The following is a 21,811-nucleotide window of genomic DNA, read 5'->3' as shown; positions in this document are numbered from 1 at the left end:
AGCCATGCGTGAGCTGTATGTGGGTATGGACGAGCCATGGCCGGGCTGAAACATCCAACAACAAGAACCAGAATGGGATGAAAGCCAGCCAGGAAAAGCCACTGTTCCTGCTAGGACAGGAGGTGAACTGAGTAGGGTTGGCTCAAGGACCCCCTGGCATGCGCAAAACCTGCCTTTGGGAGGGGTTCTGATGGAGGAGCCTGGGCAACTCCTCTGGCAGGACACAGTCCCTGCAGGTTAGCACAAGAAGCATGATAGGAAACAGCCCAGGATAGGCCATGGAAAGTTTCCCACTGGCACACATGCAGCATGGGTCAGGAGCAGACCAGGCTGAATCAGTTCATGTCACCCACTGGCAAATCCGATCACCAGAACAGAGTGTGGGATGGGCCTGGTTTGGTCGCGACAAAACAAGTACACATTATGGAATGCCAGGGCGTGGTTGCCTGTACTGGATATGAGTGCAGCACCCAACCAGCACACGTGAGATCCAGGAAGGGAGGGGCAGAACCGGCAGGGGGATTGAGGGGCTGGTCCCCTCGTTGGACAACTACTCCCACTGGAGAGCGTGGGCTGGGATAGAGACCGACCAGACTAAGCAAGGCTACATCACCTGTGCGCTGCATGTGGACTAGACCAGGGAAAAGCCAGGCTGGGCTGATTATTCCTGCTGGTGCAAGCATAAATTAGAGTGGGTAAGGGATGTATGGGCATAGCCGCAGAAGCTGGCACTGGGGACTAATTCTGTCAAGTCAAATCACAGAACCACCTAAAGAGTGCATAAACCGGGACAGAGAGACCTGGGAGGGAAAAAGTGGGTTCCCCCTTCTTGGGTCACTATTCCCGTGGGAGGGCATGAAAACTAGGATGGGAGCTGGGTTGGCTAGATAGAGAGGCACTCAACAACACCCGTGAGAGCTGGATGGTTGAGTTGGTTAGATAGAACTAAGCTTTAATACCCATTGACAAGTACAAGAGCCAAATGGGATGGGGGACAGACTGGTCTTCTGCTACACATACTGGCAAACCAGGGTAGGGGGCGGGCCTGGTGGGGGTTATTGTGGGTCGCCCCAACTAGGCTACAGCTCCCACTGGTTGAAGTAAGGGCCGAACCAGACTGGACTGCAACACCCATTGGTTCCAGTGCAACTCGGGACTGAAAACAGAACCAACCCAGCAATTGCAACCACCAGCTGATTGGGGTAATGGACTGTGCCGGGCCCTGTGCTTGCTAGAACATACAAGAAACTAGTCTGGGAATACCTCAAAGTTTCTTTGGAGATCTCCCCAATGGAACTGCTGGACTCAGAACTCTAATCAAGAAAAGACAGAAGACAGAGCAAACGGAGACTTTATAATGGACCGTATCAATCAGTGGACGACCTCATCGAGCGAAACTGGCAGCGATTCATAACCGGAGAACTATTAACACCACTCGAGCACATATCTCAGAGCATGCCCCACATCCGGGACTCAGGGTGGGCGGGAAACCGGGTGGGGCTTCTCCCTCAATATCCCCCTTTACCTCAGATACATGATGGAAACAATATGGACATAATAGTATTACCCACTTCCCTATCCCCCTTTTTCTTTAACTGTAATTAACTACATAAAGATTGTCAACAACAATACAATAAAATAGATTATTAAAAAAAAAAAAGAATTATAATACAAAATCAGCAACAGGAAGAAAAATAGAAGTTTACAATGCCATAAGTTAAGTAACATGCTACTACATATGACAGTCTTCATTACAATTACTGTACATCCCCTTAAATGAAAAGCCACAAAGCAAAAACAGGAAGAAATTAACAATGCCATGAAGTTAAATAACATGCTAAATAATGTGTCACTGAAGAAAATCAAGAACCTTCTTGAAGAAAAAGTTGCTACTGTATGATCTATTTCAAGAGATTAAACTTAAAAAATATATCAAAATCCATGATACAGCTTCCACTAATGTCACACCACCTCCAGTGGAGCCTGCGTGAGAAATCGCCGGGCCGAGGCGGAAGCTTCAAGGAAGGATGCCTCCTGGATTCGGCTGCATCTCTAGTGGTCTTGGCATTCCTGGCTGTACTCTCTTTACTCTTATCTTTATGGCTGGAATAATATTGTTTATGTGCGGCAAAGGCTCAATGTTCCTTTATAGTTCTATGAAGCCTTCTCACAGGAGACTGGGCAAGGATAGCAAACAGTATGAGATAAAAACTATTAAGTCACTAGCTTTAATAAGCCTACCTGGAACTATTTTTGAGACTGCTTAATGAATAAAACTGCTGCTGGTGCCAAACTGTGTCCACAAGAAATAGCAACTGCAGTCTGTCACCAGGGTATTAGAGAACAATCTTTTTTCGACAGACCCGCTTACCTCCCTGGAATAATTATTTGTAGAAATGTAACCACATGAATAAACAAGGAAAATGTCCTTTTGCAATAATCTATTGTATATAAGCTGATGCCTTGCTTTTGTAAAATGCAGTCAGATACAACTGCCTTGAGTTGTTGTGTCTGTTTGTCACTCGCCGAATCCTTGCCCACCGTTCCCGGGTTCCTGTTCCCGTCAGACTGATTGCTCCCGGCCGAGCCGGTCCATCGCACGCTAATCTTTGTTGGTGAGACATATCTCTTGCAGGCAATAGATGGGTTTTGGTTTAAAAAAAAAAAAAATCCAGGTCACATTATGGGTCGCTCCAACTAGGCTGCAGCTCCCACCGGTTTATGTGAGGGCCGAGTGTGTGCTGGACAGAATCAGTCTGGGCTGCAACACCCATCGAGTGGAAGATGGGGCTGGAAACAGAACCAACCCAGCAATTGCAACCACCAGCTGATTGGGGCATTGGACTGTGCCAGGCTCCGCACTTGCAAGTACACACAAGAACCTGGTTTTCATTCACCTCAATTGACCTGCCGGACTCAGATCCCCAACCATGAAAAGACAGAGGACAAAACAAATCAATAAACTATCCCAGCCATATGTTGTAAACGTAGACTTCAAGATAGACTATGTCAACCAGGGGATTCTGCAGCAATTCAGAAATGTTGAACTAACAAAAGCACTTGAGCAAGACCCTCGGAGCATGCCCCACACAGGGGACCTGGAATGGGTAGGAGACTGGATGGGCCTTCTCCCTTTACCTCCCCCTTTACCCCAGATAGAGAAAAAAATGTGGAAATGATAGTCTTACCCACTCTCCTGTAGCCCTTGAACCCTTGTGCCGCAATCAACTGTGTAAAGATTGTCAAAAATAAAATTTAAAAAATGGAAAAAAAATCCAGTTCACTAATCTATAACTTTTTTTTTATATACTGAGAGGAGGAGAGATAGAGAGGAGGTGGAGCTGCCGGGATTAGAACCAGCGGCCATATGGGATCAAGGTGAGGACCTTAGCCACTAGGCCATGCTGCCAAGCCCACTAATCTATAACATTTGATTGATGAGTTTAACCCATTTACATTCAGGGTTAATATGAATGGGTAGTAATTTGGTCCTGTCATTTTAGGAATTGGTTGTTCATTGATTTAGTCTTCTGTTGTCATTTTACTGGGATGTTCTTCACATTTGCCTTTGGTTTTAGTTGGTGCTATTCCTTTTCTCTGTCAAAAGAACATCTTCAAGTATCATTTGTAGGGCAGATTTGGAAGAGGCATATTCTTTTAGCTTTTCTTTGCTGTGAAAGAATTGTATTTCACTTTCAAAGACAAAGGAAAGTTTTGCTGGGTACGTTATCCTGGGCCGACAATTTTTTGCTTTTAAAATCTGGAATATGTCACTCTGTTCTCTTCTGGCTTGTAGAGTTTCCTGTGAGAAGTCTCCTGTGAGTTTGATTGGCAATCCTTTATATGTCAGTTGATTTTTTTCCCGTGCACATCTAAGGATCTTTTCCTTATGTTCAATTGAAGAGAGCTTGATGATCCTGTGTCTTGGTGAAGATAGCTTTTGATCAAGCCTGTTGGGAGTTCTGTGCCCCTCCTGGATGTTATTTCCCAATTCTTTCTCTAGATTAGGGAGATTTTTCCTTATTATTTTATTGAATACACCCTTAATCCCAGCTTCTCTTTCTGCACCTTCTGGGACTCCCATAACTCTTACATTTGGCCTTTTAATAGTGTCTTTCAATTCTTGAATACTTTTATTGGTCTGATCCAGCTCTGCTTCCAGCTCTCTTTCTGGCCTCCCCACTACCTCATCCTTCCCTTTTTTACCCGCTGATCTCCCGCCACCTCCATCCCGTTCCTGTGCGGTTGGAAAAAACATCCTAAGATACTTCATTGCATCTGGTGTTTCCGGCTCACGAAAGCTCCTGGCTAACTTTGAGCAGCATCCTAGGATGACCATAACCACATCCTTATGATCCTGTATCTTAGAGCACGTTCACTAACTGATAGATGCAGGAAAGCAGCAGACGCAGCTGTGTGGTGTTGCAGTGACTGATACCCCAGCGGCATTCAGCGAGCTACGATCCAAACTCCACCAGATGCCGGAACTCTACCAGCAGCAAGGTGAAAACAGATCCCTGTGTTCCTCAGACCTAACGGCCAACAGGTTCTGGCAAGATCAGTGGCACAGGTGACTGCAAAGAAAGTACCAGGTACCAACTGCAATAAGTAAAATTGAACTGTAGATCTGTGGGTAACACAGCTTAGAAACCTACCCCAAAAAGAAGAATCTGATAACCAGAAGCACAATGACCAAGGGCAAAAGAAACAGTGGCACAATGAATGTTACTGAAGACTCCCCTGCAAAGCAGCAAAACCCTTTGCCAACCTCAGAGTTTACTGAGGAAGACATCGAGAAAATGGGAGATAAAGAATTTAAAATACTTGTTATAAAGCTTCTTATCAATAATGAGAAGCATATGAAGCAGACATTCAAGGAATTCAAGGAATATGTTACACAGCAAATAACAGCAGTGAAGCAAATGAAAGCTGATATATCAGAAATGAAGAATACAGTGGAGCAAACTAAAAGTACAGTGGGGAGTCTCCAAAATAGAATGAAGGAGGCAGAAGAAAGAATCTCAAAATTAGAAGATATTTCCTGTTATCAGAGGGAAGCAACCATCACTGATTCACTTTCCAAATAGCCACAACAGCTGGGGCTGGAGAGAGAGAAAGAGAGACAGAGGGAAAGATCAATCTTTCATCCGCCAGTTTACTTTCCAAATAGCCACAACAGTTGGGGCTGGGCCAGGCTGAGGCCAGGAACCCAAAGCTGCTTCTGGGACAGCCCAAGCACTTGGGCCATCTTCCATTGATTTCCTAGGTACATTAGCAGGGAGCTGGATTGGAAGTGGAGCAGCTGGGATAAGCTGGTGCCTATATGGGATGATGGCATCACAGATGAAGGCTTAACTTGCCATGCTGTGCCGAATCATAATGGAGCCTGTTTTTAAATTTTTTAAATTATATTTTTAATATTGTTTACATGGTTGAAATGGATACATGCCCATGTAGGACTCTCATTAGGATGGGGAGAGTCAAGATATAGAGGAAGGTGGGTGTGAAGTTTTTTTTATTGTACAAATTTTATTTTTGATAATTTTTACATATTTGATTAGGGTATGAAGTGTCGAGGGCTAGACGAAAGTGGGTCAGACCATCGTTTTCATATTCTCTTTTTTTCCCTTTCAATTTTTTTTCTTCTGTGTCCCAAGGTATGGAAAGGAAGGGAAGAAGGCAGTCTTTTTAAAAAGATTCTACTGCTGCTGAGTTGAGAAGACTGTAAGAAATAAAAGGACTGAATAAAAAGATATTGAAATAGGCCAGGTCAGATATGATCAATTGCATGTGATAGCTGTCAGAGTAGTGGGAAATAATAAGCTTTTGTATAGATTTTGATGGTAGAACTGGCCCAGTGGACTTGTAGTATATGAGAAAGCAAAGTAATTAAGGATAAGAGCTTTTAGCACGTGGTGCAATAGCCTAGTGGCTGAAGCCTTGCCTTGCATTGTCTGGGATCCTTTCTGGGTACCAGTTTGTGTCCCAGCTGCTCCACTTCCCATCCAGCTTCCTGCATGTGGCCTGGGAAAGCAGTCAAGGATGGCCCAAAGCCATGGGACCCTACACCTACATGGGAAACCCATAGGAGGCTCCTGGCTCCTTGCTCCTTGCTTTGGATTGGCTGCAGCTGTTGTGGCCACTTGGAGAATGAGCCAGTAAATGAAAGATCTTTCTCTCTGTGTCTCCTCTCTGTAAATCTGACTTTCCAATATAAATAAAATAAATCTTAAGAAAAAAATATAAGAGCTTTTTCTGCTAAAAAATTTTCATCGAAGTCATTTATTTAGATGAAAACGCCTGCGGGAAGAGTCTATTTCAAAGGAACTGAAAGATGAATTGATTCTAGACATGTTCACCTTGAAGTGTATAATTTGTTATGCATTCAGCAGGAGTGTTAAGTCAGTATGTGGTACATGATTCTGAAATTGTAAGATCTTAATCTGAAGGTACAAATTTGTGAATCATCAATGTTCCATGGAATTTAAAGTAAAATTCAAATTTAAGAGACTGGATATGATCATATCAGAAGTGAACATAGATAGAAAAGAGGTTAAAGTGCCCTGGACACTGTAATGCTTAAAGGTCTTGGAGAAGAGAAAAAACAGGCAGATGAGACTGACCCAAAGTAGCCACTGACAAAAGAGTCATTGCAGGTGTTCCAGTTGAGTGGAGAAGGACAGGTATTCAGTGCAGTGGTTAAGGTGCTGCTCCCTGGGACCCACATTCCACGCCAGAGTCGTCTTGGTTCTGATTTCTGGTAACATTCTAACTTCCTGATAGTTTGTACCTGGAAGACCGTAGATATTATGTTCTAGTCACTGGGTCCTACCCCCTCACGCAATGAGATGTCACTGCACAACTTCAACAACAGGAAGAAACATCGAAGTTAACAACATCATGAAGTTAATTAACATGGTATTTATTGAGTGACCAATATGTTAGAAAATGCACATCCTGTAACTACTTCCTTGGCATCTCAGTTTTAGTATATACACAACCAGCTGCTATAAACCTTTTTTCTTTTTCTTCCAAACTAATGTGTTTTTGAGTTTAACCTAAATCAGAGTGGCAGAGAAACAGTGGAAGGATCAACATTAACATCCATCATATATATATATATATATGTATATGTACATAGATATGAAACAGTTGAGTACAAACATCAAAGTTTCTATACTGTTACATCTTGTTTAGCATTAACAGTCATAAATTGATAAAGTTTTGGTGGAAGAAAATTAAGCCACAATTTAAAGTTTGCAATATATAGTGATTAAGCATGGTCTTACAGAACTTTGCATTTTAACAATAGAAGAAAAGTTTTAGGCAGGTGAGCTGGGACATCCCCAACAACCCAATGAGTGGGGAAGAATTTAACTCTAAATCCTACCTAGTAAAGTCCAGGAGAAGCTAATAGGGAGCCTGAGCAGTAAGTACAGGCTGAGCAATTATAGGCTAGTTGGTCTTTTGCCTGGCTGTTCCAGACTTTCTATATCTATGTCTCTCTCTGTCTATCTGAAAAGCCAAATGGGAAGCCTGATCCGTAAGGTACAAGGTGCGTGATTATCAACTAACTGACCTTTTCATTAGTCTGTCTATCTGAACTAATTTTGGGGCTCACAAGCAGCCCTGATGGTCTGCGTAAGAGAGGCCTGGGAGCGAAGGCTGGAGCTAGATAAGGACCAGAGAAAGCTCCTCTCTTGAGTCCAGAAGGAAATTTATAACCCTTTTATCTCTGAGTACCACCCAGGCTCCTGGCTATAGTTCCGATGTAACCAGACCCTATCAGAGGGTTTTGGGCTGCTACCATCCCGTGTGGGAAATTCAGTAGAAAATGATTGACCTCAGAGTTCTCAGCCTCCGAGGGCATTCATATTCCCCGTGATCTAGGCAGTCAGGATACGGTTCTCAGTGTCCATACTGACAATCCTCAATGAATTATCCATTTTGCTTCTGTGGCAAAAGCACTTGGGAGGCCTCCAAGAGTCTCTGGGCCTAGGATACAGACCTCCTCTTATCCTCCTGTTTCACCCTGAGTTCTCTTCCTGCTCTGTACACACAACCTCCTATTAAGAGGGGGTCAGGGTTGCTCTAGGATTCCACCACAAATTTCTATGGCTTTTCTAATGTCTAAGGCTGTTAAGAATTTGTTATCTATAAATAATAAGTTACACTTCAAGTCTTCCTCAGACATTCTAAGAAGGTGGAGAATTTCTCTGCATTCCTGACCTGTAGTGGAACAAGAGGAACATTAAACAAATTTAGTTTTTTAATTCTTAGAGGGAGTTCCACTGGGGCTTGCATCTTTAGGGACAGCGTTGTATTCAAGGGAGTTGCTGCACTTGCGAGGTCAGATGAGCCACAGGGAAACCCACAGTTTTGAGGGTCCATCAGGAAATTCTAGGGACAAGAGCATAACCTTTCCCACGGATTATTAGTGTTCCAGGATATCAATCATTCAGTTGTTTTATCAAATACATAATCAAATGCATACAAAAATCTCTTGGGATAAGTGATGCCACCATATAATCCATGAGCCAGCAATGAATTCGACAAGAGAAAAGAGAGTATTTGGAATAAATAAAACTGAAATAGAAAACAGCAAAACACATGGGATGCAGCCTAAACAAAACAGCCAGAGCTATTAGGAAGAAAAAAGAGTTAAAGGAATCCAAAGTGGAAAAGAGGAAATGAAATTATCTCTATTTTCAGAAGACATGATTCTCTACATAGGAGAATCAAAAGGATTAGCAGACTGTTGAAACTCATAAGAGACTTTGGCAGAGTAGCAGGATACAAAATTAATGAGCACAAGTTGATGACACTAATGTACACAGATTATTCAGTGGATGAGAAAGAAATTTTGTAAGTACAGCCCCCTTTAAAATAGAGAGGAATCTTTGATACCTAGGAATTAAGCTCACTAAATATGTGGAAGACCTCTATGACGAAAACTGCAAAACATTAAAAAAGGAGACAGAAAAAGACCTGAAAAATGGAGAACCTTACCATGTTCCTGGATTGGCAGGATTGACATTATCAAAATGACCATATTACCAAAAGCAATATACAGATTCAATGCAATCCCAATCAAAATCCTGACAATATAGTTCACCTTAGGGTCGCTGATTGCCCAAATCTTCACTGGCAACATGTGGCTGGGGCCGATGATCCATGTGTTCTGTCCTCTGTTGTGGTATCAGGTATCCTCTGCAGGCTCTGATGACTGCCATTTCCTTGTACACTTGGATATACTGTCTACTGTTCCATCTGAACCTCTGAGGAGGTTTAGCTTTGACACATGCACTCTGTGGTCAGACCATGGAACTTGCAGTGCTCTTCATGGTTGGGGATCTGTGATCACCAGTTCAGTTGGAGGGATCCCAAAAGAAACTGTCTGAGGTAATCCCAGACCTGATTCCTGTGTGTGAATGCCAGTACAGGTTCTAGCACAATCTGTTGCCCCAGTCAACTTATGCCTAAACTGGTGTTTGCAATTGCTAGGTCAGTTCTGTTTCCAGCCCTGTCTTCCACACGAACCAATGGGTGCAGTCCAGCCTGATTCTGCCCAGCACACAGTAGGACCTCATGCAAACCAGTGGGAGCTGCAGTCTAGTCGCAGTGATTCCCAATCACCCAATAACCCCCACCAGACCTGCTCCTACCCTGGTTCCTGCAGAATGTACAGCATACTTGTCCAGTCTGTCCCACATCCCATTCAGCTCTTACACATGTCAATGAGCAATGAAGCCTAGTTCAACCCAACCAGCCCTACTTTTTAGCCCACATGGATTTTCTATTTTAGAGATTATACTATGTTTTCACATTTACTAAGCATTATACAGAAGAAATGGATGATTTGAGGGAGAGATTGGTTCCTGAAAAGTGATTTTGAGAAAGCAGCAGATAAACAGTTTAGTTAGTCTAAGTGAAGATTGGTAATAACATGAGATAGTTGATAGTGTGAATGGATTGGGGAAATGTGTTGGCAGCCATAAGATTCTATTGAAGTTGGGGGGGGGGTCCAGATTATAAAGTGATCAAAGTGATCAGTGAGTATGATTATTTTTCTTGGAACAGAAAAGATGTAAGATATGACTTTGAGTCATGTTATTGGTGAAATTAGGATTTCTTAGTTTACTGAAAAGTGAAAGGACATTAAGAAAAAAACCTTTTGTAATACAATACAGAGGCATGTAAAATATAAAAGGGAAACGTTTGCTACAAAATGATCATCATGTTGGAAGCAGTAGAGATCTTAAAATTTCTTTCAGTTTTTGTTATTAAAATATGTGCTGTTCATGTATCAAGTGCTATGGTTATAGTGGTGTGCATCCCAGAAGAGCTCTCTACCTTCATGAAGCTTACATTGAATTGTAGTCTGTTTGGGAACATAACTTAGAAATGTGAAATAAAGAAAAAACAATGTAATTGCCCAAATTGTGATCCTGTATGGATATTAAATATGCAAAGATGGATCAGTTTAGTGCAAGCTTATGCAGGTCTGAGAACATAGGTGTACAATCCTTTATCCCAAATATTTGATACCAGTGTAGACTTTGGACTGTTACAAAGGTAATGTATATTGAGTGAACTACCACTGTGGTATTTGAAGTAACCTTGTTTAACTAAACATTGATATGTCTGAATTGTGATGAGAAAAAATTTAGAGAGGTCATGAAAGTTAAGACCAAAATGGATCTAGTCAGGTTTGTTACTGAAGAATTAACAACAACAAAAACCTTAGTTTTTAGAGCTTTTTGGATTTCAGGATTATGAGCCTCTCATGAGGAAGAACAGGATCTTCTGTTTACTTATGGAATGAAAGTAAATGACACAGACCCAGAAATGAACAGGATTTTGGAGGACAGTAGAGAAAATTCGATTGACTAAATCATAGGATATGTGTGTTGGGAAGTGAGCATGGATGAATAGAGTAAAGCCAGAATGCTACTTTTTAGTATTAATATGTGAAGTGGTAGACAGCAAGAATTGTCAAGAGTGATAAGATTTAAAGACTCTTCCTTTACCTATATGTATGATTGAATAGGTTTTAATCAGTTGACTAGTATTTGTTGCATAACTGTAGAATGCTGCTGCTGCACCAAGTTGTGGCCCAGCAGATTAAGCTGCGTCTTGCAATGCCCGTTTTCCCTGTGATGATGTCAGTTTCTGTCCTGGCTACCCTGCTTCTATCCAGCTTTCTGCCAGTGTATCCTTGCAGGCGGTAGATGATGGCTCAAGTGCCTGGCCACTGCCACTTGAGACACCCGATGAAGTTCTTGACTGTTGTCTTCAGCCTTGCCCAGTCTTGGCTGTTATGGGCACTTGGGAATGAGTCAGCAGAAGAAAGATCTCTATCATGTATACTCACTCTGATTCTACATTTTAAGTAGATGAAAATAAACAAGCATTAAAAAAAAATACTGCTACTGTTGCCCTCATTACCACTGAAACAACAATAACAGCTAGTAGCACTAAGTTACTGGCACCTTTTATTGAGACCTTGTTAGGTACCATTTATTGGGCTAAGTATTTTACTTGTAGGAACTGTACAACAGTTTATATCATATGGTCTCTGTCCTTGAGAACTTCATGTAGCTTTCTGGAAGGAACTTCTGAGGTTTAAACTGTAAAATAGTCTACTATGTAAATCGAACTTTCTTAGGGATAAAAGGTTCTGCTTTTTCTTGAAACTACTCCTTAGTCTTGAGACAGTATATGCTTGAAATGAAAGTTGGTCTGTCAGTCCTGAAGAATAGAGAGCTGTTTGGGCTTTAAACACGCTAGTATGTCTTTTGAGTATATAGTAATCTGGTTTCCTTAAGTCCTTTATAAATTAAGTGCATGTGGGTGTGGCAGGGGAGGAGAGTTGCCCATTTTGGTTCTCAGATTATGTGTGGCACCTCTTGTAAAATAATGAATTGGTATGTGCTTTTTAACATGAGGAATTGGTTCATGTCAGCTGACTGTTTATTAGATGGACTTGTAAAAATAAACTTCTGATTTTCAGTTTTTATAACAACTGTTACTAGTAACATGTATGATTATTTGCCTTGTTTTTTTGGGTAACTGCAGTGTAAGTATAGGAACCAGGACTATTTTGTTGATTATGTACTATATTTTCAGTTTATACACAATTCCCAAAATATGATAGGTGCTCATACATGGTTTTTAATGAATTTGCATTATATATCAGCAGCAGAGATGGTTGTCTAGAAATCCTATCCTTAAAAGCATGACCATTTCTTAGGAATGATTGCATCATTGAAATGATTTTGAAACATGATGCCTTACCTTTGTTGAAACTCATTTAATTCAACGACAATATAAGATGTACTTCCTGTTGAAGCTGAGGATCTCTGGTAAACATATGTAAACTCATCTTGGGCTTTGTTTGCATGACCATCAGTTGCAGAAGCTTAATAGTGTAGTTGTATCACAGCAGATCTTACATTTTGATGCATATCTTATTCACTAAAGCTTGTTTTTACCTATAAAATGACAAAATCTTGTTATGGTCTGTTCTACAGAGAAAGAGATGCTGGTTCCAAGTTTTGGAGATCCCTGCTTTTTGTGGAACACGATTCTATAAAATTTTCCTAGGATTTTTTGGCAATATATATGCTTGTGATGGACCCTAGAAATACTGCTATGTTAGGATTGGGTTCTGATTCCGAAGGTTTTTTACGAAAGAGTCCTTCTGCCATCCATTCTGGCACGCTGGTCAATAAGAGAGAAGTGGAGCTAGAGAATAACGCAAAGGAAGAAGAGGACCTTCGAAAACGGAATCGGGAAAGAAACATCGAAACAGGGAAAGAGGATGGTTTGACTGATGCACAGCAACAGTTTTCAGTGAAAGAAACAAACTTTTCAGAGGGAAACTTAAAATTGAAAATTGGCCTTCAGGCTAAAAGAACTAAAAAACCTCCAAAGAACTTGGAAAATTATGTATGTCGACCAGCCATAAAAACAACTATAAAGCATCCAAGGAAAACACTTAAAACTGGGAAAATGACTGATGAAAAGAATGAACACTGTCCTTCGAAACGGGTAAGTAGAATTCCCAACAATTTGTAATCGTTGACAATTTGACAATATTTGAACTTTTTTTTTAAATTGTCTTTCACACTTCAAAATGTCTGCAATGACAGCAACTAAGCCAGACCTGGAAACCTGGAGCTGGAAATTCAAAACAGGTCTACAGCATTAGAGACTGAGAGGCCCCAATAGTTGCCATTACCCACTGTCTGCCAGTATGTGTTTCAGCAAGAAGGTTGAATCAGGAATGCAGCTGGGACTCTAACCCAGTCACTGTGGTATAGAATGCAGGTGTTTTCTATCACTCGACCAAATGCCTGCATATCTTTGGTAATTTCTATCTAACCTGTACCCATATTTTAAGAAATTTACTTTTTTTAATCTTTATGTTATTTTTCTACAGATTAATTTACTTAGTTGAAATACAGAAATACAAAGAAAAGAGAGAAGATTTTTATGAGGCAAAACAGCTGGAACTCCCATACAAGTGTTCCCATATGAAATGCCTGGATCTAGGAGAGGACTTAATTAGTTACAGCATGATGCCAATCCCAAGGCAGAATTACTGAGAAGGCATTTAATCTACTGGTTCATTCCCCAAATAGCCACAGCAGTCAGAGCCAAGCCCTTCTCTTCTGTTGACCCAGGCTCACTTGCAGGGAGCTGGACTGGAAGCACAGCAGCTACAATGGCTACAGCCAGTGGACTCTCATATCAGATGCTACTGCCGTAGGTGTTGTCTTAACCCACTGTGCCTTAATGCTGCCCTATGTTTATGTAATTGTTAAAAAATGGTTTGTGTATTCATCCGAATGGCAGAATGACAAAGAAGGGAGAGACAGAAACAGATCTTCCGACCATTGGCTCACTCCCCAAATGGCCACAGTGGCCAGGGCTGGAGCAGGCCCAAGCCCAGCAGTCAAAAACTTCATCTGAATCTCCCATGTGGGTACAACAGTTCAAGTACTTGGTCCATCTTATGCGGCTTTCCCAAACATATAAAAGCAGGGAGCTGGATTGGGAGTGAAGTCACTCTGACTCAAACTTACGCTTAAGTGAAAGAATAAAACAAAAGTCAATTCTATAAGTAAAGTTTTCAAACTATAATTTATTCTTAAAATTACGATAGTTTAGCAGGAGGTATTTAGCCTAGCAGTTGAATATTCCTAATTCTCAGATTGGAATGCCTGGATATGATTCCCAAACCCAGTTCCTCAGTACAGCTGTCTGCTAATATAGATTCTGAGAGGCAGCCTTGATGGATCAAGTAATTGGCTTCCTACCATTCACATGGAAGACCTGGCTCACTTTCCACGTTTGCCGGCTCCTGTTCTTGCCCCCAGTCAGCCCTTATAGTGCAAGCATTTAGGGAGCAAACCAGGTGTGGGTGAAAGTTCTTGTTCTTCTGTTTGTTCACTTCTTTTTTTTCTCTCTCCCTTACTCCCTCCTTCTCTCCACCTTCCTCTCTTTCCACCTGCCTTCCCCCTGCCTCTTCCCTTCTCCATTCTCTTTTTATCTCCCTTCTCTCAAAAACGTTTTTATTAATTTATAAACTTCAGTCATGAACTCTTAATTTCATAAAATATGTATTTTTTTCAGTTGTAGATAAATGGTTCAGAAAGTGGTATGATAACAATTGAAGTTTAAAATTTTGTTCATTTCTTAGAGTAAATGTCGGGGTCTTCAGTCCCGCAGAAGAATTCACCCGACACTCCAGGTTCTATATCTTGAGGCACTTTATTCTTCCAACCAGTCCGTTTCCCAGCCGGTCGACTGGACTTCTACTACCTCCCATTTTTCTTCCACTTCTCTTTGCTTCCTTTCCCAGTCTCCTCGTTGCCCCTAGTCTTCTTCTGTCCATCCGTCCGTCCGTCCCAGTCGTACCATGTCCTCCGTCTCTCTCTGTCCGTCCATCCGTCTCCGTCTCCGTCTTCCTGTCCTGGCCCACTTCTTCCTGAAACCCCCACCGCTAAATACAATCCTAGTCCAATCAGCTTAAAGGTCACCGATGCACGCGGCAGGCATGCCAATCATACCTCTGATCACGTGTAGCACACGCGCTAAGCATGCAGCTACAGGCCAATCAGAAGGCACGTCCTGAAACCTGTGTACCGCCAAGCTCCGTGGGGAGGAAAGGTCTCAGGGCCATCTTAGGGCACACGTGCAGTGCTCCCGACAAGTAAATAGTAGTATTTGTTCTAATACAGTTCATACAGTCTCAGAGTTGCATTAGTTACATATTTTAAGGGTCTTAATCTTAGTTTATTTTTGTTATGTCCTGTACTGTTTTTTGACAGCAACAAAAAAATTGCATAACAATTAGTTTTGGTAAGTTGCAAGGGAAATAAGCACGTCTCAACAATTGTTGGTGGAAGATATACTTGTAGAGTGATATTGAGAGTGGTTTGCTTGTATCTATCGTAATTTAAATGAGGGCAGTGTGATACCAGTGTTGCTTCTCACTAAAGTGTAGATTCCTGATGGGTTATTTTATTTGGACTCGTCATGTAGCATATTTTTTAAATGTCTTGGGCCCAGTCTTTGGCACAGGGGTTAAGTGTCCACTTGGAATACTCAGATTCCTTCATAGGTGTACCTGAATTCAAGTCCCAGCCCCACTCTCCTTCCTGCTAACGCATGCCATAGGATACAGCACATAATAGCTCAAATAGTAGGATCTTTGGGCCCGGCGGCGTGGCCTGGCGGCTAAAGTCATCACCTTGAACGCACCAGCATCCCATATGGGCGCCGGTTCTAATCCCCGCAGCTCCACTTCCCATCCGGCTCCCTGCTTGTGGCCTGGGAAAGCAGTCGAGGACGGCCCAAGGATTTGGGACCCTGCACCCGCGTGGGAGACCTGGAAGAGGTTCCAGGTTCCTGGCTTTGGATCGGCGCGCACTGGCCCATTGCGGCTCACTTGGGGAGTGAATCATCGGATGGAAGATCTTCATCTCTGTCTCTCCTCCTCTGTATATCTGACTTTGTAATAAAAATAAATCTTTAAAAAAAAAATAGTATGGGGCTCGGCAGTGTGGCCTAGTGGCTAAGGTCCTCGCCTTGATCCCATATGGCCGCTGGTTCTAATCCCGGCAGCTCCACTTTCTCTCTATCTCTCCTTCTCTCAGTATGTCTGACTTTATAATAAAAATAAAATAAATCTTTTAAAAAAAAATAGTAGGATCTCTGCCTCCCATGTGGAAGACTCAGACTGAGTTCAAGATTCCTAGCTTCTGCCTGGTCCAACCTTGCTTGTTGCAGGATTTTTGGGTGTGAAACTATTTTCGGTAGAAAATAGTTCTGTCTCTCCATTGCTCTGCCTTTCAAGTAGATGAAACATTAAACAATTCTTTGGGGACTGCCATTTTGGAGTAGCAGGTTAGATCATTGTTTGCAACCCCAGCATCCCATGTGGGTGTTATTTTGAGTCCCAGCTGCGCTGCTTCCAATTCATCTCCCCGCTGATATACCTGTGAAAACAATAAAAGCCCAGTTACTTGGACCCCTGCACCCACATGGGAGACCTAGGAGAATCTCCAGGCTCCTAAGTTTGGGGACTGAATCAGTGGATGGGAGATTCTTTCTGCTTCATTTTTTGTTATTCTGCCTTTCAAATAAATAAATCAAAAGAAACTCAAATGTTTTCTGAATAAACAAAGTTGAATTGTAAAAATTATTTGAATTTATATATGTATACATATTTACATAGTATCATGTTATGTTTCAATATGTATATACATTATTTGTTTGAAAAAGAAAGGGCAGAGACCCAAAAATCAAATTGTCAAGGTCTGCAGCCTGGTTCATCAAATGACCAAAGTAGCCAGGACTTGTCAAGCAGAAGCCTGGAACCAGGAACTCCGTTCTGGTCTCCTGAATGGGTAGTAAGGGACCAAGTACTTGAGCCAACCATACTTCCTTCCAGGGTGCATTGGCAGGAAGTTTATCATAGCTTCGTAGCCAAGTTGCTAGGACAGGAACCAGTATTCCCCGATGCATGATTCTTACATTTCAGGTTCTGTTAACCCTGTATAACCCTCTGTAATCCCTCTGTTAGTTATTTAAAACAGTTCAAGGTCTGGTTTTTACATTATTATGCCAGCAGTTCCGCAGCTTGGTTCTTTTACTGTGAGCCAAAATACCAGACTCAACGAGGCACTTTAGAGGTTTATTCCAGCAGGGCCAGAACGGGACAGAGGTGGTGGAAAGAGCAGTGAGAAAAGGGAACCTGGAGGCATCTCCACCGGGGCAGGAACAGGACTGAGGTGATCGGAGGGTGGCTAGGGGAATGGAACATGGAGGCATCTCTAGCAGGGCGGGAACAGGACTGAGGTGGTGATAGTAGGGCGGCGAGGGGAAGGCCAAATATAGGCACGTAGGGCTCATGTTCAGGTGAGCTCACAAGGCGTAGGGAGGCGGGATTGGGAGGGATTCAAGGCAGGCACTAGGGGATTGGTGCCTGCAAATGAATGCCTGAAGATAATTGGTAAGTGGGCGGGGTTGAGGAAGGGTTGGGAGGTGGGTATGAGATTCTGAAGTTCAGTTTTTTAAAAAAATATTATTTTTATTGGAAAGTCAGATTTATGCGGAGAAAGAGACAAAAAAGACAAAGATTCTTTGCTGATTCACTTTCCAAGTGGCCACAATGTCCATAGTTGAACTAGCCAGGAGCCAGGAGCTTTTGCCAAGTCTCCCATTCAGGTGCAGGATTCCAAGGCTTTGGACCATCCTCAACTCTTTTCCCAGGCCACAAGCAAGGGCTGGATGGGAAATGGGGCAGCTGGGAAATGAACTGGCGCCCATATGGGATCCCAGCACATGCAAGGCAAGGACAGGCCACCACATCAGGCTGAAGGAAAAATTCAGTTTGTATCTGGAAGAGGAACTTAGTTTTGAGATTTTCAGTTTCCCTCTCATACTACACTTGTTCAGGAAGTGAATAGTTTTAAGACAGCAAGTGATACTTTGATATTGAAAACTATTACATTTTGGTGCTGGATCTAGTGTTGTAGCACAGTGGTTTAAACAATCCCTTATTCATACCATCTTAAATTCTGACTGCTCTGTTTGTGATCCTGCTGTCTTCTGATGTGCCTGGAAAGGCAACAGCCAGACGTGTGCCGATCTGAAGCCAGGAGCCCAGATCCTCTTCCGGGTCTCCCATTGGCCACAGCACCGGCTGTTGTGGTCACTTGGGGAGTGACTCATCGGACGGAAGATCTTCCTCTCTGTCTCTCCTCCTCTCTGTATATATCTGACTTTGCAATAAAACTAAATAAATCTTAAAAAAAAAAAAAAAAAAACGCATTATTGAGAACTAAAGTTCTTTCAAGGGAATTTTTGGAAAAGTAAACCCATCATCATTGTCCTTAATATTTTCCAGATTTATACATGTGTGCAGGGTCTCAAGGAATTGGGCCATTCTCCACTGCTTTCCCAGGCCATAACCAGGGATCTGGATGGGAAATTGAGCATCCAGGACTTAAACTGGTGCCTGTACAGGATGCTGGTACCATAGATGAAGGATTAGTTTATTGCACCACCAAGCCAGCTTCAAGATTTAGTTTTTTGAAAAGCAGAGTGACAGAGATCTCCCTTCCCAAATCCTGCAAAAGCCTTGACCGAGCACAGCCATAGCCAAGAGCCTAGGGGGCTGTGTTGTATCACCCATCTAAGTGACAGGATGCTGTCATTTGCTGCCTCCCAAGTTGATTAACTGAAAGCAGAATTGGAATTGGTGTTCTATTCATGGGAGAGCTCCAGTGATAGCTGAACCTGCTCTGCCTGCCTCAAGTCCATGTTAACTCTGATTTTAGACATTATTTTATAAATACAATGAGTTCCTTATGTACGAATAGTCTGTTACAATTTTACATTTTCGTCACTGATGCTTCTGTTTATTTGCCAGTATGAAATAGTTGTATTTATTATACTTTATAAGTGAGCTTAATCCTTTCTCAGTATACAACACTCTGCATTTTTGCCTGGTCATTTTTGAACTTAATTTAGCTTCATTGGGAATGGGATTTTTCACTGCAATGAAATAAATGAATTGAAATCATTGTGGCCCAGTTGTTCCTAAATTTGTAGTTTGTTCTTTAACTGAATTTAAGGTTAAGGCCTAATTTGATGAGGAGTTTCTTGAGAGCTTTTGAATTCATTTTGCAAGGAATTAAGGTATGTTTGTGTCACCTTTCCCTGGGTCTCTATTTCACCACTACTAGGTTATCGCTCAGGGCATCTACCTTGTGGACAATCAGACAAGCCTTGTTAAGACTCCCTTTCTCTTCTTTTGGTCCTCCTGAGAAATTTTATATGAGGCCAGCAGTTAAGTGAACATTGTGTCCTAATGCTGGTTTGAGTTATTGAGTTAAGTACAAGACTTCACCGTCTGCCATATGGCTAGAAATGTAAAGCTTCTGATATGATTGTCCTATAAGAAATAACATTATTTACTTTATAGCAGATTTTCTGAAAGCTTTTTATTCTTTCTGAAGTGGAAAGAAAAACTTTTTAAAATTTGCTATAAAAATTTATATTTGGCTTTCTTGGAATTTCATGTGGGAAAGCATTTTTTATAAAAGATTATTTTATTTATTTGAATGGCAGTTAAAGGCAGAGTGACCAAGAGGGACAGAGGGAAGAAGATCTTCCATCTTCCGGTTTAGTCCTAAAATGACCACAACATCCAAGATTAAGCCATGTTAAATTGGGAGTGTGGAACTCTGTCTAGGCTGTCATCTAAGTGGCAGTGGTCCAAGTACTTGGGCCATCTTCTTCTGCCTTTGCGTGCATGTTTTACAGGGAGATAGATTGGAAATAGAGTAGTCAAGACTCAAACTAGTACTCATATGGAATGCCAGGGCTCATGTGGGATGCCAGTGCCTGCCCCCAGCCCTACTTCCCACACATGCCAGCAGGTGCCGTGGCCTGTTCCTGTTCAGTCTTCCTTGAGCCTTGGCTCTTGAGCAGAGCCATGCTCTGCTGGTAGGCCCGCCAGATTTCTCTTTCTGATGTACCCTGACTCAGCTCTCCCAATTGCAGTTTAACACAGTTTCTTGAAGCATAAGATAATCATAATGATGCATTGGCTTTTCTCTTTCTGGCAATTCTTAAATTGCTGCAAACAAATTCCAATTATTTTTAAATAGGACTATTGGTTTGTTGGTATGTAGGTTTTAGCTTTTCTTCCCTATGCATTTCTTTCAGATAGAAATAGTATTGGGTTTTTCAAGCTAAGTAGTTACATTAAATTATACCTTTATGTAAGGTTGGTCTTGTTTTAGATAGAGCATATGTGTTTTTTGTTGAAATACCATTGAATTAGTATAAAATTTAACCTTTTAAAATGTTCAATTCAGATGCTTTCACTGTATTCCATATATTTGGCTTATACAGGTATCACCAATATCCAATTTTAAATTTTTAATTTTTTGTGGCAATATTTTATTAAGAATAAAAAAAGCAGAGAGAAGGAGATAAATCATGAAAGGAGAAAGATAAATTTTTTTATATGTACATTTTTTAATTCTTGAAATTTATCATACAAATTCTTGAATTTATCATAATTCTGTATAGTTTGGGATTCTCCTCCCCCCCCCACCTTTGTCCGCTCCTGATTGATTTTCCCCATAATGTCACACTCTTCATAAGGAATTACAATTCCATCAGTCTATTTAAGTGTTCCCCAACAATACTAGTACAGACAATGTTTTAAATTTTAAATTTATATTTTTGTTCCTTTTATGCCTTTACACTGCTCAAAAGGACAATTATACTTTTGCAAAGAAGAGTCAAGGTTTTTTTTAATACGGTTTATTTATTTGAAAAACAGAATTACAGAGAGAGTAGGAGAGACAGAGAAAGAGATCTCTCATCTCCTGGTTCACTTCTGAAATAGTATAATGGCGGTTCCGGTCCGGTCTGAAGTCAGGAGCTCAGGACCTTCTTCCCCGTCTCCCACATGGGTACAGGAGCCCAAACACTTGGGCCATTTTCTGCTCTTTTCCTAGGCCATTGGCAGTGAGCTGGATCAGAGGTGAAGGGAATGTATAATAACTGTATAATAGAAGCTATCACAAAAAGATGTGAAGATGCAGTGTAGTGTGCGCCTCTACTTACAAATCAAAGATGGTCTCCCAATGAAACTGTTGAATGTATCTTGACAGTAGGATGCTGGATTCTGCCATTTCCATGCCTACAATGTTGGGATACACTTAAATAGCAGAATGATAGATTGATGACTGATTCTGAAGGACTATACTATTGTAATGACATGGGGGAAGTTAGTATGGGAGTGGAGGCTTGGGGGGGGGGAATTACTGGAGCCTGTGGAACTGTATCATGGAATAATAAAATAAACGAGTTAAAAAAAAAAAAAGAAAAAGAAGTGGAGAAACCAGAACACTCCTATATAGGATGCTGGAGCCGCACGTAGAGGGCTTAATGTGCTGCCCCATGAGGATCAATTTTTTTTTAACCTAGCAATTAGAGGTATTTATTTTCCTATAAATTACTATGAAATTATTTAATTATCAAATGAAAGTATGAATTTTCATCATTCATTTGTTCACCTGGTTTTTTTTTTGACCAATTCTTCATTTTCCTTCTAAATTATTGTTGCATGCCACACTTAAGGCACTGAAGTATTTTCAAACACCACAGCCAAAGGAGTGAATGGTCACCTGCAGCTTAACATGAACTCGAGGTGCCTCAGCACACTCCAGGGGTGCCTGCAAGTTTAGTCTCAGGCATTTTTGATGGACTTGGGAAT

General features: G+C 41.6%; 1 protein-coding gene across 4 annotated transcripts in view; it reads left to right on the top strand.

Annotated features, from left to right (window-relative positions):
- The window catches only part of ASH1L (ASH1 like histone lysine methyltransferase), a 213,223-nt gene that overhangs the window by 32,466 nt on the left and 158,946 nt on the right, over positions 1-21,811 (top strand). For all 4 annotated transcript variants that reach the window (XM_004589010.3, XM_058660398.1, XM_058660396.1 and 1 more), the window contains exon 2: positions 12,534-13,053. In XM_004589010.3, the coding sequence (XP_004589067.2) occupies positions 12,625-13,053 (429 nt within the window). In that variant the 5' untranslated portion in view covers positions 12,534-12,624. The remainder of the gene's footprint in view (positions 1-12,533; positions 13,054-21,811) is intronic.

This window comes from Ochotona princeps, chromosome 2, assembly GCF_030435755.1.
Source record: "Ochotona princeps isolate mOchPri1 chromosome 2, mOchPri1.hap1, whole genome shotgun sequence".
In the NCBI taxonomy this organism is placed as follows: Eukaryota; Metazoa; Chordata; class Mammalia; order Lagomorpha; family Ochotonidae; genus Ochotona; species Ochotona princeps.
Note: the sequence above shows the minus strand (reverse complement) of the source record. Positions and strands in the feature narration are given on the sequence as shown.